Here is a 24,636-nt window from a genome sequence, read left to right as displayed (position 1 = left end):
ACCACGTCTGTTTCCTTCTGTGTTTCGGTATGACGTTTATCACAGCCAACAACCTGAACTGGACCTACTGGTCACGGGCTGATGGCTGTAAATAGATCATCTCTCACAGGTCAGTGGAAGGGAAATACTGGGACCTCACACAAGGCCTGTGTCCAAGCCTCTGCAGCTGAATGCGCCTTCGATGGGACCAGAGTACAAGCGATGGACAAAGGAGGGCACCCCTCACTAACTCATCTTCAAGCAGCATTTCATTAATTTATTGTCAGAAAAACATAACATGTGTTGTTAACAATCTTAAAACAATTAAAAAGATGTACAAAAAGAATCTGTATACCATTAACAGATGCAGTTTGCTAATAAGGTTAATGAACACAGATGAGACCATGTGGTGGAGCGTGCTCAGAAGAGCACAAAGTAATAATCTGTCAAATAAATGCTGCTATCCACTGAGTATTTGGTCAAATCTGGAATATATATTTGTATATGTAGATATATTTAAAACCAGCTGGAAGGAGCAGAGGCGAGACTGTAATACTGATAGGGTGAACACCACCAATCCTACTCTACCTTCAGGTTGGCCCCATCACATACCCCCCCACCCCCAAACTTTGGCTCCTGCCATCTGAACTTCAAAACTTGTACAGAGCATGAACAAATCATCCCTTTCACCTTCAGACATTGACGCAGGGCCTCCAGATCTTTCACTTAAAGAATGAGACGATGGCCCAGCCTTAATCCTGACAGTGCTGTTTTCCTTTGAGATTTTTATTATTTACAAACTAGTGAATGGAGCCAGAGATGGGGAACATCCCACAGCCATGTTTCCAGAGGACAGAGGCCATCTGCAGGGGAGGAGTGATGGCATCCAAGCGAAGTACAGCTCACGGTGCAAAGTGAAGCCACTGTAACAATGAGCCCTCTTGCACATGTCCTCGATGATTTGCACCTCCCCTGGAAGCCCAAACTAAACTCCTTCCTCATTGAAGTTACCCTTCAAGGAACAACTTTCTTCACATCAAGGCCTAAACTGAACCCCAAACTAATAAAAGTGAAGTCACTGGCTGTGTGTATGTGAGGGAGGGGAGGGGGTGCTTTGGACCCAGCAACTGACAATCCATTCAAGGAATGGATCATAACTCAGGAGATAATTAAACCTACAAAATCTCACAATACCAAGCTGCGTCACAACTCGGAGCAAAGATCAGTAGGAGGCATCATTTATATAAACTTGCCTGAGGATATCTTATGTGGGAGGCTGGGGTACAGGAGGAGCGAGAAGGTGATCAGACTGTGGTGAAAGATCAAACATGGGGAGTCTGTGAGGAGCTGTAGAAGGTGAGACAGCTAGCTCACCGTGTTGTAGAAGGGACTGAGGTGGGGAGCTCTCGGCAAACATGTGGTGTCAGATTGTTACATGAGATCCAGAAAGGGTTAGTGATGCCCTTCAGGGCAGGAGGCTGCTGGCCCTGGACATAACCCAACTGCCTTCTGAAGTCCCCTCACGGATGTCAATTAGGCTGTTGTCCCATTACATCTGTGGATAAGGGGGGGTGGGGAAGAGAGGTAGCTTAAGCTAAATTAGAGAGGACAGAGTGGTAAGGCAGCATGAAGAGGATATAGAATATTGTACACAAAGAGTTGAGATGTTTATAGAAAGGGGAGTGCATGGCTCAGGTGTTATGTCTTGGGTAGATGTGGAAGAAGCATTACTAGGGTATAGTCAGAATTCTTTTCCCCAGGATAAAAATGTTACATAGAACAACATTTTGAGAGTACATGTTCCTACCAGAAATAAGGGCAAAGTTAACAGACATGGGAAACCTTGGTTTTCAAGAGATATTGGAGAGCCGGTTAAGAAAAGGAGGGGGGGGGTAATCTGCTGTATAGACAACAAGGAGAAAATGAACTACTTGTAGAGTATAGAAACTGTAAGAGAATGGTTAAGAAGGAAATTAGGAAGGGAAAAAGAAGACATGAAGGTGCTTTAGCAGATAATGTGAAGGAAAATCCAAAGGGTTTCTACAAGAATATAAATAGTAAAAGGATAGTAAAGGACAAAATTGGACTCCAAGAGAATCAAAGTGGTCAACGATGTGTGGAGCCTCATGAAATGGGGAGATCTTGAACCATTTTTTTTGCTACAGTATTTACACAGGAAACTGGCACCATGAATAAGGATGGAATGGAAACAAATAGAAGTGTCATAGAACAGGTGGAGTTTAAGTGCTGGCTGCCTTACAATGGATAAAGGTAGACAAATCCCCTGGGCTGGATATGATATTCTCCCGCACCATGAGAGAGACAAGTGCTGAAATTGCAGGGCCCCTGACGAATATATTCAAAATGTCCTTAGTTATGGGGGAGGCGCTGGAGGATCGGTGAGTAGTTCATCTTGTACCACTGTTTAAGAAGGACTCCAAAAGTAAACAGGGAATTATAGGCCAGAGAGCCTGACGTCAGTAGTGTGTAAATTGTTTGAAGGACTTCTGAGAGATAGGATATATAGATATTTGGACTGTCATCAGCTGATTAAGGACAGTCAGCCTGATTTGTGCACGGTAGGTCGTGTTTAACAAATCTAGAGTTTTTTTGAGGAAGTTACCAAGACTCTTGATGAACGAAAGGCTGTGGATGTTGTTTATATGGACTTTAGTAAGGCCTTTGACAAGGTTCCACATGAGAGATTAGTTCAGAAGGTTAGGATACTAGGTATACAGAGGTTGCAAACTGGATTTGAAATTGGTCTGTGGGAGAAAACAGAGAGTTGTGATGGATGATTGCTTCTCAGACTGGAAGTCTGTGTCGAGTGATGTACCTCAGGGATCTGTGATGGGACCATTGTTGTTTGTTATCTATATAAATGCCGTAGAAGATAACGTGGTGAATAGGATCAGCAAGTTTGCTGGTAACATAAAGATAGGAGGCATTGTGAACAGTGAGGAAGATTTTCAAAGCCAGCTGGAAAATTGGGCCAGTAAATGGCTGATGGAATTTAATGCAGATAAGTGTGAGGTGTTTCACTTTCGAAGAGCAAATCAGGGTAGGTCAAACACAGTAAATGGTAGGACATTGAGGAGTGCAGAGCAGCAAAGAGATCTGGGAATACATGTATAGTGTTCTCTGAAGGTGGTGTCGCATGTGAACAGGGTTGTAAGGAATACTGTGTGCAGTTTTGGTCACCCAGCAGCAGGAATGCTATCAATAAGATTGAAAGAGAGATGATTTATTAAGATGTTGCCGAGTCTTCATGAGTCGAGTTACTGGGAAGAATTAAACAGGTGAGGACTATACTCCTTGGAACGAAGGATGATGAGGGGAGACCTAATAGAGGTTTATAAGATTATGAGGGGTATAGACAGAGTAGATGTGAGAAGGATGTTTCCACTTAGATTGGGGGATATAAATATGAGAGGCTGAAAGAAAAGAGGTATAAGGGGAACATTAGGGGAAGTTTCTCACTTGGAGAGTGGTGGGAGTGTGGAATGAGGTGCCATCTGATGTAGTGAATGCAGATTCAATCTGGAGTTTTAAAAATAAATTGGATAAATACATGGATAGATCTGGAGGGGTATGGAATGAGAACAAGTCATTGGAACTAGTTTTATTGGTCAGGTCGAATGGCCTGTTTTGCTGTGCTGTAACATTCTATGGTTCCATGGAGGGGACATGTTTAAGGTTGGGGGGGGGGTGACTGGAATGAATGCTGGGGAAGTGTGCAAGCAAATATGACAGTAGTGTTTAGGAGGGCTTCAAGGGGATGGAGGGTTATGTATCAGGTGTAGTGAAAACACCATGCTGGAGAAACTCAGCAGGTCCAATAGTGTACTTAATATAGCAAACATCAACGTTTCAGGCCTGTACCCTTTATCAAGGTAAGGCACCCCAAACCACTTTTTTTTTTACACCTTGATAAAGGGCTCAAGCCCAAAATGTTGGTTATGTATCCTTGCTACATAAACTACACTGTTTGACTTGATGAGTTTCTTCAGCACAGTGTTTTTACTTCCATCACAATGCCTGCAGAATTTCCTGTTTTATCCATGGATCAGGTGTAAGCGGCAGAGACTTAATTTGACCATCATATCTGGCATAGACACATGAGGTGAAGAGCCTGTTCTACAAGTATACTCTAAAGACAGGGATGCTGTCAGAGGGAGACATAGTGATGTTACACCCTGGTTCATGCCCTGTCCTGTGCCAATTGTTTCCCAATCCCATGTCCATTGGGAAGGGCGAAGCGAGTGAATTCTTAATGTCATCAGGGAACAATGCATTCAGGGAGTTGCAGGCCACGTCAGGCAGAGGTGGGTTGGAAAATTTATCTGGGATTTTAATATCAGTGATGTGCATTCAACATAGCCAGACAAAACAAGGGTGGGGTCGAGGATGGCCTGCAAGGTTTCTGTGAGTAACCCTGACACACACACAAACCAGTCACTAAACCCCACAAACAATTCGGACAAAGGCTCCTTCAAGCTTGTTAAGCACCAAGTTTTGTGACCTGCCACCACACTGTCACTCTGAGTTTAAGGCAAATGACATGGCTCTGAAAGTTGCTGCTGTTACATCACTATGTACCTGGGAGAACAGATGCCACCATGAGTTGTGTGCTCAGGCACGACAGCCCTTCTCTTCACAGCAAGGGAAGTAAAGGAGGCAGGTGGAAGAAGATGTCATATGGGGAGGAGTTGATGCAAGTTGATAGCACTCCATATGTTGATGTTAGTTGATGGGGATGGGGACAAAGGCTCTCAGCGCTGGAATCTGAGCTGGAGAAGGGGTCAATAGTGGTATCATTTCAGTTTTCAGATTTCTTGTCAGAGGACATACACGACATCACATATAATCCTGAGATTCCTTTTTCCTGCAAGCGTGGCAGAATTACCACTAATGGGTAGTGCAAAAAAATAAACTGTACACAGTGTAATGGAAACTATTAGGAGACAATTCGAGCCAGAAGGCAGCCAAGGGGCAAGGGGGAATCCTGTAGGTGATACGAAGGTGGAAACAGAAGGGGAAGGGGGAATGAGAAGGGAGAGGAGAACAGATTTTCCTACCGTGTCTGCATTCCATCTTTCTTCAGGTAATTAGATGAAGAGATTCACAAAACACTTTTGCAAAAATTCAGGGCATTGCTTCAGAGGCAGAGACACTTGAACTCACAGATTGGCCTCAAAGTCTCAGGCCTCTGCTCACCCCAGAGGCAGCTTAAACACACATCATGCATCAGTCACTTCCATCAGCTCGACAAACAGGCATGCAGCAGTGTATGGAGAGGGCAGCAGGAGGGCTCACACATCACACAAGTCCTAGAATATGTTTCAATAATTTCCTACACATCAAAGTTCACTTCATTCACATGGTTTGTGTACCATTTTGTATTGGAGAAAGACTTTTGAGATCCTTAGACAATTGGTACAGCAGAGTGAAAACACATTGCTGGAGAAACTCAGCAGGTCACACAGGGCACTTTATATAGCAGAGATAAAGATACAGAACCAACATTTCAGGCTTGAGCCCTTCATCAAGGTATGTTCGTACTTAATGAAGGCCTCATTCCCGAAACATTGCTTATGTAAAAAATATACTTTTTGACCTGCTGAGTTTCTCCAGCATTGTTTTTTTACTTCAACCATGGTGCCTGAAAACTCTTTTGTTTAACTTGGTACAGCAAGGTGGCAGTTGGTACAGGTCTGTTTTCCCCCAGATGCGAAGATCTCATACTTTGAGTGAAAGTTCCACCAGGTAACAACTAACTTGTTGGTCACTCACTGGGACTGGGCCATGTTGGCAGATGGCAGGCAGGCCAAACGAGCCCAGATACCGTTAACCATCAGAACGGCCAGAGTGAGCACTATGCCTGAAGATGTTTGAAACACAGGCTTGCAGATCCTCACAAACCTCAAATAACACACTCTTCCAAGAAGGCCAGCAGGCACACAGAAAACACCAATGGGTGACCTTGCAAACCCACAAACTAAATTTGTTCAACCACCTTTTCAGTACTTTACAGCCAAGCACTGTAAACCAAAGAGGGTCTTCAGAGCAAATAGGTCAGCAATTCCACTCCTCCTGTGATTCTTTTTACATAATGATTATAACATTCTACAATAACAGATAGAACTGCCAATGCCAACTTGCCAACTTGCTAATAACAAAGAACAGTCCAGCACAAGGGTACTGTCTGAACTGTACATGTTGCCCAAATCAAACCAATGTTCCTGCACCTTGTCAATGTTGGGGAGAGCTCTTATATTGAATATTTACAGCAGGTTTATAAAGGCACTAGCTAATTTAAATGTATAATTGATGGTCAGTGTCAACATTTACAGGATTTTAAACCCATAGAGCGAATGTGCACGTGTCAAAGTAATCAGATTAAAATCCCATTACAGGTACGCGTCACTTAAAGTTCACAGTACATTCTGTGAAATATGGCATTATTTGATGTGGACGTTGTATGAACATCATATTAAGTACTTAGAAAAGCTACATGGGATACCGTAGTGAACCTGTAAACTTTGTATTTTTAAGTAGGGATCAGTGTGGGGGCCCACACAAGCTGTGTGGAGAGTGGGGCAGTGGGATCAGTGTGGGGACCGACATTGGTCTGTGGAGAGAGTGGGGCAGTGGGATCAGTGTGGGAACCGACACGGGTCTGTGGAGAGAGAGGGGAGTGGGGCAATAGGATCAATGTGAGGACTGACATGGGCCTGTGGGGAGAGAGTGGGGCAGTGGGATCGGTGTGGGAACCGACATGGAGCTGTTTGGAGAGACCAGAGTGGGTAAACAGCTTCCTATAGCTAGTGATCGTTTCTTCTAAATTGCTGCGATTTGCTTGTGGTAACTGAATAAATTATGGGACCACGGTCGTATATGTGGTCAGACATTGCCTGAATTGATATTAAGTGGCGCATACCTGCATACTCATTTCTTGAGAGACAAATGACTGAAGCAGGCACATTCCCTCTTTAACAAAACAGGAGATCACAAGAATTTTGGGCTATTCTGTGTTGGTTCCACCCTCACCAGGAAGACAAGGTCTGAACTGCAACAGCAGATACATGTCAGACCCTGCAATATCAAACCCTCAGTTTACTGAATCATTCCAAATCAACTAGTCTAAGAATTAGCTAGCCATGCTGTAAGACAGTGCGAGCGAGAAAGAGAGAGAGAGAGAGAGAGAGAGAGAGAGAGAGAGAGAGAAAGAGCATGCGAGCGTGTGAGAGAATGCACGAGAGAGCGAGAGCAAGTGAGAGAAAGAGAGATCCATTATGGGATTCAAATACTTTGGTGCGGATATAGCTGGTGAGGACAGTCCTGCACAGACAAACTGGAAGGCTCAGTTAACTTAGAAACAAAAATATAGATTAAATGTTAGTCCAACGTAACACTGTTTTTGAAAATAATTTGAGAAGTTCTCTCATATGATTTGTGTAAACACATTAAAAGTGAAGATTCTACATTACTAAACAAAAGCAGGGCTGTGTACTGGCTCACGACATCCCAGTGTGCCAAACGTCAGTTTTTCCCCACTTTGATGAGTTGAGTGGATCACTGGGTGCATTCTGTTCAATAACGCTGGCCCAATGCGGCGAGACTCAAAATCTTGCTCCCCTTCAGTAACGGCACTTGCTTGCTTTCCAATTCACTGTCTGAAATAGGAAACTGAACACAAACTCCAATGAATAAATACTTGATACAAAGTGAAGAGACTGTTGCAATACTGTCCTGTCCTTCGATACTGAAATTTGCCTTTCCTGACTCAGGACCTTAGTTTTTCTACATGAAAACAGAGCCTTTGGCCCAACTTGCTATGCCAACCAAAGTGGTTACCTAAACTAGTCCTCTTTGCCTCCGTTCCACCCACATCCCTCTCAACTTTCCCTATGTAGGTATCTGCTTAAATGTCTTTTAAGATCCACCACATCTGGTTTTCTATATACCCATCTCCCTGAGTGGAAAAACTGCCACTAAGTATGGTTTTAAATCTTTTCCCCTCACCTTAAATCTATGCCCCCCTCCCCCCATGATTTGTATTCCTAACTCGGATAGGAAGGGATCCAAAGAATCTGAAACAAAGGCAAGCAAGTGGGATTAGCTCAGAATGCCAATATAGCTAGAATGAGCAAACTGGGTTGAAGGGCCTGTTCCATGCTGTATGAAGCTCGAATGACCTTCCAGGCTCTTTTTCTCCTTACTATAGGGTGGACAGCCAGCCCCTTTTTTCCAGGGCAGGAATAGCAAACACCAGAGGACACGTGTACAAAGTGAAGGGAGGGAAGTTTAGGGGAGACATCAGGGGTAATTTTAAAAAAAAACAGTTGTAGGTACAGGTACATGATCCTTTATCCAGTACCCTTGGGGGACAGTGTGTTCTGAATTTCAGAATTTTCCAAATTTTGGAAAGCCCACCAGAATTGTGCTGCCATATCCACCCCCACCCCCTCCAGTCACCCGGTCATCTCCCCTGACCACTGGTCCTCCCCCGGCCGCCGGTCCCTCGGCCATCTCCTCCCGGCCGCCGGTCCCTCGGCCGTCTCCCCCCGGCCGCCAGTCCCTCGGCCGTCTCCCCCCCCGGCCGCCGGTCCCTCGGCCGTCTCCCCCCGGCCGCCAGTCCCTCGGCCGTCTCCCCCCGGCCGCCGGTCCCTCGGCCATCACCCCCCGGCCACCGGTCCCTCGGCCGTCTCGCCCGACCGCCGGTCCCCCGGCTTCCTCCCCCGAATACCAGTCCCTCAGTCATCTCCCCCAACCGCCTGGCAGTCTCCCCCAACCGCCGGTCCCTCGGCTGCTTCCCCTGACCACTGGTCCCCACTTGCCGGATTTTGTAGCTTTCCGGATTTTAGATGTTCAGATAAAGGATCGTGTACCTGTACCTGGAATGCCTTACCAGGAATGGTGGTGGAGGCTGGAACATTAGGGGTATTTAAGAGACTTTTAGATAGGCACATGGATGGAAGGGAAATAAAAGGTTTAGTACTTTTTTTAAAAAGAAATATATGGGTTGGCACCACATCGAGGGCCGAAAGGCCTGTACTGTGCTGTAGCGTTCTATGAATGGGGCTAGTATTGATGGACGTTGGGTTGAAGAGCCATTTGTGTTCTATAGAAGCCAATGACTGTCACCAGTGGTCTGCCCCCAGCTGTGTTGTTCCAACACATCCCTGGCTGGAGAGCTTCACAGACAGCCCACCACCCTTTCTTTTGTCCTGGCTGCTCAAGCATGGGGGTCTCGGCACAGGTGAACTCAGTGGCTTTGCCTTCTCCTAGACATAACAGCTGGGTTAACTGTTGTTCACACATGGGATCTGTTAAAAATTACTCAAAATCCTAAACCTTTACAGTTGAAAGACCAAACTACTCCAAGAAATAGACCTTGAAACACCAATATAAATATCGTCCACTTACCTTTCTCCCAACATTTCAATGGAATTATTGTGCTAGCGCCAGGTTTAATCTGGCACCGTCAACCGGTTTCCTCGCCTCACAGCTTGGAGGGTCTGTATGAGGTCACGCTGCGTGGCCACCTGCACAGTGGCACCCTCGGGGTAAGCCAGCATAAGAGCTGGAAACCAGGACTTGTGAGAGGAGCTTGTGGATAAGTGGAATGATTAGCACTGGTGTGGGACGAGACGACCCAAGCGATCAGTGCAGCCAAACCCTCTGACTTTGCTTATCCTTGCACCGATTGGTGTTTTTCACCTCAGTCACTTTAATTATTTTGATTGAACATTGGCAATTACTTACAAGACAGATAGAATTTGAAACAGAAACATTTTTATAAGCAGCAGGTTTCAGAATTAAACAAAGTATTAGGAACTCGATTTCTACCACATGGAATTCCGCAGTGTGGATCAACCTCTGCCTTATCCTTTGAAATCTCTCCTGTTACAGGAAACTGCCCCAGCTATTCTAGTTATTTCCTTCTCACATTCCTCCCACATGTTTAGAGTTCAGCTCCATGATATTTTGTCGTTAAACATTTTTATTAAATTCACCAGCTCGTGTTAAAAGTAGCATTGAAGGAAATTTGCAAACACACACACACTAAACCAGTTCCATCAGACCAGGAGATATAGGAGAAGTAGGCCATTTGGCCTATCAAGTCCGCTCCATCATTCCATCATGAGCTGATCCATTCTCCTACTTGGTCCCACTCCCCATAACCTTTAATATGCTGTTCAGATACCCTCTCAATCTCTGCTTTAAATACACCCAACGACCTGACCTCCACAGCCGCCTGTGGTTACAAATTCCAGAGGTTCAGCACTCTCTGGCTCCAGAAATTCCTCTGCATCTGTTTCGAACAGGCACCCTTCAATCCTGGACTTGTGCCCTCTTGTCCTCAACTCCCCAACCATGGGAAACAACTTTGAACATCTACCCTGTCCAGACCTTTCAGCATTCACAATGCTTCGATGGGGTTCTCTCCTCATTCTTCAGAACTCCAAGGCATCCAATCCAAGAGCTTTCAAACGTTCCTCATGTGCTAATCCCTTCATTCCAGGAATCATTCTTGCGAATTTTCTCTGAACCCTCTTCAATGCCACCACATCCTTTCTTAAATAGGGAGCCCAAAACTGTACCTCGTACTCCAAGTGAGGCCTCACACCAGTGCTTTATAAGGCCTTAACATAAATCCTTCCACTCCATTAGCAGTTATATCCTCAGTCTCTCTCAGTGTAGAAGACGAGGGAAGATAATGCCAAGAATACTCTGCTCCAGTAACGTTTGTGGGCTTGGCAGAGCACCAAAGGTGGAGGGGGAGAGGCAAGTTCTTTCTTGCATTTCCCACCCACTCACCACATCGTTCTCTGCCAAGTGGATGTGGACATTAATATTTCTGTCTTCACATCTAAAGGACACCTTTGGCCTTCATTCATTTGAGTGCAGAGGGACTCATCAGAAAGTAGCGGCTCTTGGCACCACACTGGGAACAGCAGCTCAGACCTGCTCAGGACTCTGGAATCCGTGACCTTCTGGAGCAGTGTGGCGAGCTCCTCAGCTCACAGGCAGCCAAGTACACAGGACAGTTTCCCACTGGTCACCTGGCGGACCAGTGCGAGGGAATGTGCCTGCGAGTAGGTTGAGATAGCGACCTCACCCTGGATGTCAAATCTGAGGTTGGAAAGGTGATGACAAACCTGACTGTTAGCAGCCAAACAGCCCCCAACACTCTGCTGCTCGATCTGATGGAGGAGCCATACACTCTTCTGCTCCAAGCTTGTGCAAATGAGTCCATAAAACCCTAACAGATAGGAGCTGAAATAGGCCATTCAGCCCATTGAGTCTGCCCCACCATTTAAATCATGGCTGATTGTATGCTCCCTTTCAATACCATTCTCCAGCCTCCTCATAACCTTTGATACTAATTCTACTCAGTAACTTGGCCTCCTCAGCTGTCTGTAGTAATGAATTCCACAGATACACTACCCTCTGGCTGAAAAAATTCCGCATCTCTGTTCTAAAGGAACAATCCTCTATTCTGAGGCTGTGCCCTCTGGTCCTAGACTTGCCCACAATGGAAACATTATCTTCACATCTGTTCTATCTATGCCATCAAAAATTCAGAATGTTTCAATGAGATTCCCCTCATCCTTCTAAACTCTAGCGACTACAGGCCCAGAGACATCAAAAACTTAACATCTGAAAACCATCTCACCCCAAGGATCATTCACGTAAACCTCCTGTGGACCCTCTCTGCACCAGCACATCCTTCCTTAGATATGGGGCCCAAAATTACTCACAATACGCCAAATATGACCTGACCAATGCATTACAAAGCCCCAGCATTAAAAGCATCCTTGCTTTTACATTCCTATCTTCTCAAAATAAATGCTTACATTGCATTTGCCTTCCTTACGACTGACTCAATCTGCAAGTTAACCTTGAGGGAATCCTGCACTGGGACTTCCAAGTCCTTTTGGACCACTGCTTTCTGAATTCCTGATTCAGAAAATCATCTACTTTTTATTTTAAAAACAAATTTAGGAGTTATATTTTCAAAATTTCCCCATCAAAAAAAATTCAGGATTCAAAGGAAAAGCAACACCTGTAACCAGTTGCAAAAACTTACTAACAGAAATCCAAAAGGTTTAACTTTTGAAAAACATCATGTGGAATGAATAAAAGTTCCAATATCTTCTCCATATTTAAAACACTGATCCAATACGTTGTATTTTCATCTATTCAATTTCTGAGGTGGTAATATATATATAAATGACGTAAAAAATTAATATGAAGTAATCTATATCTTAATTAATTGTTTTAGACATAACCTCTTTACATAAATTTTGCCAAATTTCTTGATCTATCGATAAATTTAAATCTTGTTCCCATCTTTCTCGACATAAAAAAAACCTAATTTAGGTGCTTTCTCTTGTAATTTCATGTATGCTATTGAAATAAACTTTTTAACCATTGAATCAACAATGAACTGTTCTAAATCTTTTAAAACCATATCTGGTGCTAAATTCTGTCTTAAATAAGATCTTAATTCTTAACTGAATTTACCATTCTCATAACAATCTCCTATTTTTGAAATTCCTTTAGTATAACCAGATATTTTTTTTTAAAAAGGTCATCTTTTAAAAAAATTATGAGGATTAATTAATGACATTTTTGTTGACAAAAGGCTTCCATCATTTTCAAACTTAACCTTATTCCAAATATTAATCGTGTTTCAATAAAGGAGTCTCTCTGTCAACCCCATTTATAAATAAATTCCTCAGATATACTTCTCCAATCTTGTTTAACTCAAATCTATGATGGTTTAATATTTCCAAATAAGGAAGCAAGAAACCTTAATTTATAATAATTCTTAAAATTACGGTTGTTACCCACCTAATTCATATTTCGAAGATAATCTTTCTAATGATATTCTTGCTATTTTACCTTTCAAAAGAAATTTCCTAACTTGTTTAGTTAAATCCTGAATCTACTTCTTTATTCGTTCTACCAAAGTGCTTCTTTGTATTTTTAAACATTTACACGTTTAGTCATTTCCCCCTGTTCTCCAAACCTGTCCAAGTCCCTTCCTGAACACTACCCACCCCTCCACCTATCTTCATATCATCTGTAAACTGAGCCAAAAAACTTTCAATCCATCATCAAAATTATTAACCCATGATGCAGAAAGTAGTGGACCCAGACCGAGCCCTGTGGAACATCACTTGTCACCAACAGCCAGCCGGAATAGTGGACCCAGATCGACCCCTGTGGAACATCACGTTACCAGCAGCCAGCCAGAATAGTGGACCCAGACCGAGTCTTGTGGAACATCACATTACCAACAGCCAGCTAGAATAGCGAACCCAGACCGAGCCCTGTGGAACACCACTTGTCCCCAGCAGCCAGCCAGAATAGTGGACCCAGATCGACCCCTGTGGAACATCATGTAACCAGCAGTCAGCCAGAATAGCGGACTCAGACCAAGCCCTGTGGAACATCATTCGTATTCCCTACACCATAGATGCTCTGCAATTAGTAAGGGATTGCTTAAGGTTGTATGTGGGTGGAAACAAAAAGTTTGAAAACTACTGTTTTAATCGTACCTTCATAACTCCAAAGGAAATGGGCCATTGACAATTTTTCTCAAGCAAAATATTTCAGTAACAATTGGGTCTAGAGCAGTGATTCCCAACCTTCCCTTCCCACTCACATACCACCTTAAGCAATCCCTTACTAATCACAGAGCACTAATCGCATAGGAATTACTTAAAGTGGGATGTGAGTGGCAAGAAAAAGGCCCCGTTAGGGGCAATTGAGTCACCTGGCACTATACTCATTGGAATTCAGAAGAATGAGTGAGATCTTATAGAAACAAAATTATGAAAGGGATAGAGAGAGGGAGCAAAGTTGTTTTCACTTGCCTGCGAGATGAGAACCAGGGAACAGAGCCTCAATATTCAGGGGAATAGATTTAGGACAGAGATGAGGAGGAACTGCTTTGCCCAGAGTGGGGTAAATCTGTGGAATTCTCTGCCCAAGGAAGCAGTAGAGGCTGCCTCATTAAAAGTACTTAAAACACAGTTAGATAGATTTTTGTATAGCAATGAAATTAAGGGTTGTGGGGAACAGACAGGCAAGTAGAGCAGAGTCCGTGGCCAGATCAGCTGTGATCTTACTGAATGGCAGAGCAGGCTCGACGGGCCAAGTGGTTGACTCCTACTTCTAAGTTCCATGACTGTGGTCCAACGTCAGAGTGTGGAGTGCAAATGCAATGACTTGCTCATGCGCGAGATAACTGGCAGCATGGACTGGGTGAATAATTGGTTGCTGGTCCATCCACACACCTTTAAATCAATGATGGATCACATAGGTTTCATGAAACGTATTTCCCAACCCCCCCCCTCTCCCATCCCCCCCCCCCACACCTTCCCCCACCAGTTGAGGCATCACACACTGCCACTGTACAGTACCTTTCTGTGACGGCTCTGAAGACCTCGCGACAGGACGAGAAGTACGCTGTGAGCTTGGCCTGTGGTACAAGTCTTCATTGTTCACTCGATGGGCAGGAAGTCTGCAGAAATGAAAAGTTCAGCGTGAAGCTGAAACCTCTCCCACCCAATTCCCCAGCATCTTTACAACACATTGCAATGCCAATCTCTAGCATGGACAGAGGAAGGCAAAAAGAGGCTTATATTACATGTTGATCACCAAAGCTGGAGAGAGCCACCATTTGCAACTATATGTATATAGTTTCTCCCTTGACACAGCACCATTAACTGCTCTCCAGTCTAATGCAATAGCATGAGAGACACACAGGAGACCACAGATGCTGGAATCGGAAACAAAACACAATCTGCTGCAGGAACTCAGTGGGTCGAGCAGCATCAGTGGGAGAAAAAGAATGGCCGACATTTCAGACTGGAACCCTTCGTCAAGATTGAGACGATGTTTCCAGAGGTGGGAGAGTCTAGCACCAGAGGGCACAGCCTCAGCAATAAATATTAGCAATGAAGGGTTCCAGCCCAAAACACTGTTTTCCATAGATGCTGCCTGACCCACTCTTCCAGTTGTCCAGGATCTGCAGACTTCTTGATTACCTCCCTTTGGAATAGAAATGAGAAGACGTTTTTTCAGCCAGAGGGTGGTAAATCTGTGGAATTTGTTGCCACAGACATTGGCTAGATTTAAAGTGGAGGCGAATATGTTCTTGATCAGTAAGGGTGTCAAAGGTTAAAGGGAGAATGGGTTTGAGAGGAATAATATATCAGCCATGATTCCAAAGGCAGAGCGGACTCAATGGGCCGAATGACCTAATTTTGCTCTGATGTGGTCTTAAGTAATTGCTGGAAATGGGATAGGCTTCAGGTCATTTTCCTTTCAACCAAGTTGTTCTGTTGAAATTCTATGCCTCCAGTGAAGGTACTGAGAGTGGAGGAAGGGAGGCGGGGGGTGGGGGGGGGTGGGGGGCAGGAAAGCGACCTGTTGCAGAGATGACTGGCATTCTGAACCATGATAAATCTGGCTCCACACCCAGGTTGTTAATTTTCAATTTAGATTCTTGAAGAACTGGCAACACTGGGTCAGCCAGTTTAAAGATGTACGTTCCCACCTCCACTCCCTGAGAAAAGGGCACAACAGCTGGATTTAGCTTCCTCAACTTTGCTGAAGCAATTAGCACAAAGATACCTGTAACTTATCAATCAATAATTAAAAGTCAGACAAGAGACTGCACAGGATAAGGAACGGAGATCAGTTTAATTAAAAAGATTGGGGTGGTCAGGAAAGGGAAATTTGTGAATTTAAAGGAAAAGGCCATTGGTGCGGAATATTTTATCGTGTCAAAGCCAACAATGAGCTGTGTGCTGGGGAAGGAACTATTCACGTATTTGTGAATCTGGGTCAAATCCAGGAAACTTGATGGCATTGTGTTCTTTTATCATTTGAAGTGTTATGATCCTTGAATTAATTAATGTCATAACAGAGGTGGTCATGTGCTGACTGAGTTTGAGAATTAAACATTTCAAAGTACCTTGATACGTAGAAAAGTCAGACGTTTGGAAAAGGTTCAGGAAATAAGAATGGTGACAGTGAGGAAGGACCCTGAGGACCTTGGTTGAAGATCAGAATGTGGAACCCTCCCCTCCATCAACATGATCTACTGAGGTTGTTGTTTAACTAGGGTGCACAAAATAATTGAGGGTCCTTTCCACCCTGCACACAGCTGCTCCTGTCGGGGAAGAGATCCAGGAGGATCAGACCCAGACCCACCAGGCTTAGGAACAACTTCCCAAGGGCAGGGAGAATGTTGGATGACCAAAGGAACTGCTCCCACTGACCTTCAAGACTCTATTCATTTATTTTTATATATATTTATGTACTGCATAGGAATTGTATGCATGTTTTTTCACACTGTGAACTAAAGTAGTGTTTTGTTGGGTTGTACTTGCACAATCAAGTGATAATAAACTTGAACCTAACCAGTATATTCAGAAGGAAGAAGCAATAGAGGCTGAAACAGGAGGTTTGTCATCATCAGAGAGAACCAAGAGTGTCATGATTGCTACTTAAATACTGATGCAAGGCCCCCTGACTGACCTTGCAGCAAACCGTGATTTAGTCATTGTGAATTCATTTCACTTTCACAACTGCAGATAATCAAGCACCTTCCACCTTGACACACAGAATCTGCCCACAACTCAGAACGTAGCACTTAAGACTTCAAAAGGGTTGCTTACTTCACCAACGTTAAGGCCCATAGAATCAAAGGGCTCAGGCCCAAGACGTCAGTACCTCCTATAGATGCTGCGAGACCTGCTGAGTTCCTCCAGAATTTTTGTGTTTTGACTACAAACATGTCTGCTAACTTTTCGTTTCACATGAGGAAAGTCAAAGGATCATTTGGAGAATGAAACAGATCTGGGACATGTTGGAACCCAAATCTACGCCTCAATTCACACTTCAAGGCAACTGGAACACTAAATGTTTGCACTGGGATGCTTTCCAGATGTGAATGTTGGCATTCCAGTTTAGTGTCTCACATAGAGAGCTACAGGAGTTCAGGGAGCAACATTGGAGGTCAACACGACCAAGCAATGTAAAAGCTCGGTGCAAGTTCTTACCTTGCTGGTCGTTCTGGCTTTCCCGTGAATGGCTCCAGCTCCTCCTGCGGCCTGGGCCTGATGTACTCACTGGTGTCAAGCTGCAGAGAGACCAAGAGAGAGAGATCATTACCGCACATCTCAGCAGGCCCGACAACATCCATTTCTACATGCAGACACTGTCTGACCTGCAGACTGACCGTTTCTCCACGCAGACACTGTCTGACCTGCTGACTGACCGTTTCTATTCACGGACACTATATGACCTGCTGACTGACCATTTCCACCCACAGATGCTCTGACCAGCTCACTTCCTCCAGTAATTCTTTGCTCAAGATTCCAGCGTCTGCAGCTTTTGTGTTTTCCCTCAGAGTTGCAGGCAAGGTGGCTCCAGTTATTGTGATACCAGAACCTTCAATATTCCAGAGTGAAGATTCCTCAGTGTTGATCAACAGATCCCCACCAGATCTGGTTAAGTACACAGGTAGCATAACTCTGTTCACCAGCAGAACTTGCCTCACTGTTCACAATGACAAGGGATAAATGCCTTGACCCCAACACGACCCAGTAAACCATACCTCATTTTCAGCAGACTTACCTGGTTTCTCTGAAGATTTGGAATTAGGTAATTAGGGTTAGCCCTATCAAGAAACATGCCCTTCATTATTTCAGACCCACCATACCCTCCCCCATTTCCTCATTACTCCTTGCCAAGGTCCAGTCTCAGATCAATGCACATCATCTTAAATGTGGTAAAATATTCTGTAATGCACAGGAACGATCAAGGAAATCTGACACTGCACAAGAGAAGCCTTTGGGATGGGACCAAAGGATTGCTCAAGGTAGCATGCTTCAAGAAGGGTTAGGGTTAGGGAAAGGTAGCAGGGCAGAGACTTTATGGAGGGCATGCCTAAACTTTTTGACATTATTTCAGTGCCAGTGTTGCGGCTTCAAATCCAGAGCGGTCTGTAAAGACTTTGTACATTCTCCCCGTGACCAGTGTGGGTGTCCTCCGGGTGCTCCAGTTTCCTTGGAGTCATGCAGTTCATGAAGGAGAACAGTGGTCTGGGGATGCAGAGATGGAGGTACAAGTACCAAGGCTATGGATAGGGTTGAAATCACCCAAGAATTTACAGCTCTCTCCTTTCTCTATGTTTCAAGGACTGCTTCAATTCTATGCCAACTGAAACTGCAAGGTGCAGAATTTTTCAAAGGTGATGGTGCCATGCTTTAATCTGTAGGGAGATCAGAGATAGCTTCATTCTACTCCCCTCCATTCAAGCCCATCCCAAATCTTAAAATTTATACAACACTTGGAGGCCATTCACCTCATGCTTGTTTTCAATCGCTGAAACCCATGCTGCCCAATTACACCCAATCTACCAATCCTGTACACCAGAACACCTAGATAAAACCTACACTGGTCAGGTAGAGAACGTACAAACTCCTTTCAGATAGCGGATTCGAACCAGGGTCGTTGGCCACGCTAACTGTGCTGCCTTTTGTTATAACTCTTTGAAGAAACTATTTCATTTGCACAAACTCACAGTTCTTTCCCCACACCTCATTTCCTGATTCATCCTCCTCTCAACCTAAGCTATACTAAAGGTTACCACAGAGAGTTTGATAGCAACCTTTACTCTCTCCACAAAGGCTGCCTGACCTGTTGGTGATTCTGAAGTTAAACACAGAAGTCTGCAGACACTCTTCTTAGGCTTGGCTTCGCGGACGAAGATTTATGGAGGGGTGATGTCCACGTCAGCTGCAGGCTTGTTTGTGGCTGACAAGTCCGATGCAGGACAGGCAGACACGGTTGCAGCGGAAAATTGGTTGGTTGGGGTTGGGTGTTGGGTTTTTCCTCCTTTGTCTTTTGTCAGTGAGGTGGGCTCTGTGGTCTTCTTCAAAGGAGGTTGCTGCCCACCGAACTGTGAGGCACCAAGATGCACGGTTTGAGGCGATATCAGCCCACTGGCGGTGGTCAATGTGGCAGGCACCAAGATTTCTTTAGGCAGTCCTTGTACCTCTTCTTTGGTGCACCTCTGTCATAGTGGCCAGTGGAGAGCTCCCCATATAACACAATCTTGGGAAGGCAATGGTCCTCCATTCTGAAGACGTAACCTACCCAGCGCAGTTGGATCTTCTGCAGTGTGGATTCGATGCTGTCGGCCTCTGCCATCTCGAGTACTTTGATGTAGGGGATGAGGTCGCTCCAATGAATGTTGAGGATGGAGCGGAGACAACGCTGGTGGAAGCGTTCTAGGTGCCGTAGGTGATGCCGGTAGAGGACCCATGATTCGGAGCCGAACAGGAGTGTGGGTATGACAACGGCTCTGTATACGCTAATCTTTGTGAAGTAAAAATACAACATGTTGGAGAAACTCAGCAGGTCAAACAGTGTCCTATATATAGCAGATAACATTTACATATAGCAGATATACAGAACTGACATTTCAGGCTTGAGCCCTTCATCAAGGGATGCTTGGGTTTCTTATCTTTGGTTCTGTATCTTTAACTTTATCTTTGCTATGTAGAGGACCTGCTTGACTGCTGAGTTTCTCCAGCATTGGTTATTCTGACAGATTTCTGGTAAATCCAGTACCTTTCTTATTAAATTGAAAAAGAGAATAACAATTGTTATAGAAACTATATTACACTGTATTGACAGTCAGATTATATCAAATACCAAGAAAGGCTGAATGGGGTTGGGTTTATCATCTCATCAATGGAGGCTCCACCCAGAAACAACAAGATTGAAGTGTAACCTGTTAATATTAATCATCCAAAACTATACATGAAGTCTCAATGCTGTTGTGTGCCATGCCTGTTGTTAGCATAGCACAACATTGGTGGGTAATAGAACCAGAAAAACCACCCATGCTACAGGGTACTACAGGTAGTCCCCGACTTGTGATCTATGCGACTACGCACATACAACCAAATTTTAAATATATACATAAAGTTTACGCAGATTATGTTGTATTTCACAAACTATAATAGAGATACAGGGCATGTAAGAGCCAAAATGAGCATAATTACCTTGTTAGTTCGTGTTCCAGCATCCCGGGGCTGGGTGCGGCCATCTTGATTCCTCTGTGAATGCACGAGTCTTCAGTAGTTGCATGCGCTGTAGATTTGCATATTGGAATTTGGTTGGTGCATGCGTGAGAGTTAAGGACATAAATTCAATATTGTCAGTGCACTTAACTCTTGCGTGTGCCAACCGAACTCCAATATTCGAACCCACTGAAGGTTCACACATGCACACAGGAATCAAGATGGCTGCACCCAGCCCCAGGACACCAACTCACAAGGTAATCGTGGACCAGGTTGATCGACAAACTCAGGAAGCTTTAAGTTGTTATTGTCAAATCGACAATGTAAAAAGGATTTAATTTAAAAGTTAGCTTTCAGACTTTGGTACTCCATATGCACAATTCCGACATGTCCATTCTGAGATAAGACCGATTCTTCGGTTCCCATTATGGTCATAAGTCAGGGACCTCCTGTATACTGAATTCAACTCTTAGTTCCTACTGCCCAACTCTACATGTTGTCGAAACATGAATATACATTGTCACGTATTAACAGTATATAAGAAATAGCAGATATCGGTAATTTGAGCCTGCTCCAGCATTCTCAAGATTATGTCACTGACCTCGATGTATTTTCCTGGCACTATCCCCGCATTCCTCAATTTCCTTTATATCACGGCCTACAGTTCCTTCTTAAATTTACTAAATTAATTCAGCATCTGAGCTCTCAGAGGCCTCAGTGGTCTCCTTGTATCCAGACTGTCAAGGCTTCTAAACATGTTTCAATGGGACCTCCACTCATTCCTTGGAACTTGCCCTCAGCCAAAGCTTTAGCCCAGCATTAGACCAGAAGAAACAAAGCAGGCCATTCATCCCTTCAAATCTGCTCTAAATTTTGGTCAGATCATAGCTTGCTGTTCTCATTAATCCTTGATTCTCATCACTTTGAACAGATTCCAGAATTCAGATTCAACAGGCCATGAATTCTGTGTCCCAGTAAGATCACTGGTCATTCTTCTAAAGATCACGGAGCACAGATCTTTTTTCAAAGAACTATTCCTCCATCAGCCTACTGACTGCTCACTCCTTGCAGTGGAAACCAAGAATAGGTTGGACAAAACAAAACCTGGCCAACCTTGCATCTTAAATGTGCAGGTCTCGATCTGTAGCAAGTAACATGGCTGCAACGCACACACAACCTGAAAATTACCAGAGAGTAGCTTGAGACATGGTTCCCAGGGAAAATTCCCTTGCTTTCCTTTAAACAATCCCATGGCCCACTGCAAAAGGTAGGAGGCAGCAAGATAACAGCTTGCCTGCAAAACTGCACACTCAAGATTCAATTTATTGTTGTGTAATAAAGGCAGTGCAATATACACAAAATTTGTTTTCGTCTGCCGTAAGACAGACAGATTCGCCATCAGCAGAAATTGCCTGAAGTGCCTCTTGCAGTCAAAGAAAGAGAAGCAAAAGAGAATCCACTGAGTTACCATGTGTCTGCGGATTCACCTTCAGCACACTCCTGCAGCCATACAAAGTCCAGTCCAATCCATTAACAGCCCGAGCTCCAGATCCGAACCTCAGTGCTCTTGACACCTTCTGGCTCCGATGCCTGGTACCATTCTCAAGCCAGTCTCCAGCAGTCTGCAGCCCAGTGTGAATCCTTGGACTGCAGTCGCCAGCAACCTGCATGGGTTCCTCACCTTGAGTCGCCCACAGGTTGTTGCCTGTGCATTCTTCAGCCACAGAGCCTCTCACTGGTCCGCCACAATGGTCACTATCCCATGGGCCATCTCCAGTTTTCCTTCTCAAAAGGGAGAAGTATCCTTGTTTTCAAGTGCCCTGCACTAGTCCTCTGCTTCCCCGGAGTCTGCAAACCCTCATGGCTGCTGTGATCATAGATGCCCTCATTTAGGTGCAGACCCCACAATTGCAGTGCATTTTAATTAAAACCACCGTTGACTCCATTTATAGGCTATTTAAAACCCATATTTATAGGCCATTTAAAACCCATACGGAGCTGTTGGCAGTCAGATTCAACCATATTACATCCCAATGGTGGTAGTCTGGAGTGTTTCAGGTTAGATTTCTGAAGTGGGCTTGAAATCTCCAGAGACAGGACTGACACCAGCTGACCCATTGCAGGGCAGAACTCAGAATGGGTGGGCCAGAACACAGAGAAACTCTGGAAAGTGGAAGGACATAACTGAATTAGTACAATGGGCTAGTATGCAGTGAAGGAGAGTGGGAATGAATCCATTTGGTGTGAAGGTTCCTGGATAGCACAACCAACAGAGATGCTGCTCCACAGCTCCAGTGATGTTCATTTGGTCCAAGCCTTGAGTGATGTTGATGTGGAGTTTGCATGCTCTATGTGGGTTCCCTCAGAGTGATCTTCTTTCCTATCACATCCCAAAAACAGGCAGTTTGGTAGATTAATTAAAGCATTTCTTATGCTCTTAGATGCAGGAGCCAGCCATCCGGCCAATCAAGCCTGCTCCACTATTCTATTAATAAGACCACAGCTGATCTGGGCGTGGTCTCAGCTCTACCTACCCGTCTGTTCCCCATTAACTCTTATTTCCCTATTTTCAGCGCCAGAAGGACAGCTTCTTCCCTGCTGCCATCAGATTCCTGAATGATCAACAAATCAAAGACACAAAAGACTTTGACTTTTAGTGCACTATATTGATTTATTGTTGTAAGGTGGTTAATATGTACGTTTACACAGTGATGTTGCCACTAAACAACAAATCTTGTGACTTATTCATGTCAATAAATTCTGATTCAAAAATCTATCTGCATCTTAAATAAATGTAATGAGGCAGATTCAACAACTTCCTTGGGCAGAAAATTCCACAGATTCACTCTTCACTGGGAGAAGCAGTTCTTCCTCATCTCTGTCCCCTTCCTGCTTCTATCTTATCTCTTCATTTCACGTTTTATGTCTATGCAAGACCCCCTCGTCCTTCTGATTTCAGATTTATTGTCAAAGTACATACATGACATTACAAATAACCCAGCGATTCTATTTCCTGCAAGTGAGGTAAAATTACCACTTATTGGAAGGGGGGAAAAAAAACTGCACACATGTAAACAAATAAACAAATGTAAACTGCTGGTATCGGGGCTGCACAATGGCTCAGCAAAAGGAGGTGGAAGGCGGTCCTTCCATCTGAGAGCTACAGGTCCGCATTGGGCAAGGTGTAGGACCTGTCTAGTCTCCCAGTCAGGGTCACGTGAAGCCATGGTCGGCAGATGGTGAATGGCTTTCACAGGCAGATTCTACAGATTGGAATTTATGGTTGCAAAACTATAAACGCTGGGCAGATGAATCAGCTGATCAGTGGCTAGAGTGACCCATCCAGTACGGACACTGCAACTAAAGAAGGAAACGAGAAACCACTTCAGTATTTTATCCCCTTGTATAAACATGAACTCAACATCAATTACTGTCTCAGCTCAAAGATGGAGCCTTTATTGAACTACAATTTAGAGGGTCAGAAGTCATAATGGATGGAGAGACATGATCGCCCACGTCAAACGGCTCGAATGAATGAAACAACTGACTGTGTAATAGAGAGGAAAAAAATAAAATGCACAAGTTAGAGTCCTTAAATGAGTCCCTAATTCAGTTTGTTGTTGAAGAGTCTGATGGTGGAGGGGGAGCAGTTGTTCCTGAACCTGGGGGTGCGAGTCTTGGGGCACCAATACCTCTTTCCTGATGGCAGCAGCGAGGACAGAGCGTGGAAGGTAGTGTGAATCCTTGATGATCGCTTCTGCTCTCTGATGGCAGCGTTCCCTGCAGATATTCTAGATGGTGGGGAGGGTTTTGCCTGTGATGTCCTGGGCTGCGTCCTCTATCTTTTGCAGGGCTTTAAACTCGGGGGGGGGGGGGTGGTATTGGTGTGCCTATACCAGACTGTGATGCAGCTGGTCACCACACTTTCCACCACTCACCTCTGGTTTTCCCTTCCTGAAGTCAACAATCAGCTCCTTGGCTTTGGTGACATTGAGTGTGAGGTGGTTGTTGGTGCACCGTTGAGTCAAGTTTTCAATCTCCTTCCTGTAGGCTGACTCATCACCCCTTTTTATACAACCCACTACCGGAGTATCATCAGCGAATTTGTCGATGGTATTATTGTTGTACCGAGCCTCACAGTCGTATCGTAGGTGTAAAGAGAGTAGAGCGGGAGCTAAGAACACAGCCCTGTGGTGCTCCCATAGTGATGGAAATTCTGGAGGAGATGGTCTTACCAATCTTCACTGATTGTGGTCTAGAGGTGAGGAAATCCAGGATCCAATTACACAGTGGGGAGTTGGGTCCCAGATCTTGGCGTTTCCTGATCAGTTGAGGGAATGACGGTATTAAATGCCAAACTGTAGTTGACGAAGAGCATCCTAATGAATGCAGCTCTGCTGACCTGGTGTTCCAGGGATTTATGTAGATCCAGTGAGATGGCATCCAGCATAAACTGTTACTACGATAGGCGAATTAGAATAGATCCTTTCAGACAGGAGCTGATATGCTTCTAACCAGGCCAGTTAGGCTCTCC

At 44.5% G+C, this 24,636-nt stretch overlaps 1 protein-coding gene across 3 annotated transcripts in view; it reads right to left on the bottom strand.

The window, feature by feature from the left end:
* Positions 1-235: 235 nt before the first annotated feature.
* ccdc50a (coiled-coil domain containing 50a) overlaps positions 236-24,636 on the bottom strand; it is an 80,842-nt gene continuing 56,441 nt past the window's right edge. For 2 of the 3 annotated variants that reach the window (XM_069897639.1, XM_069897641.1), the window contains 3 exons: positions 17,070-17,149; positions 14,421-14,521; positions 236-7,668 (listed from right to left, as the gene is read on the bottom strand). In XM_069897639.1, coding sequence (XP_069753740.1) covers positions 7,649-7,668; positions 14,421-14,521; positions 17,070-17,149 — 201 coding nt within the window. In that variant the 3' untranslated portion in view covers positions 236-7,648. Of the gene's footprint in view, positions 7,669-14,420; positions 14,522-17,069; positions 17,150-22,769; positions 23,463-24,636 lie in introns of those variants that run through there. The other variant, XM_069897640.1, reaches the window with a different exon arrangement.

This window comes from Narcine bancroftii, chromosome 9 (assembly GCF_036971445.1).
Source record: "Narcine bancroftii isolate sNarBan1 chromosome 9, sNarBan1.hap1, whole genome shotgun sequence".
NCBI lineage: Eukaryota > Metazoa > Chordata > Chondrichthyes > Torpediniformes > Narcinidae > Narcine > Narcine bancroftii.
This window is presented reverse-complemented; position numbering and strand designations above follow the sequence as displayed.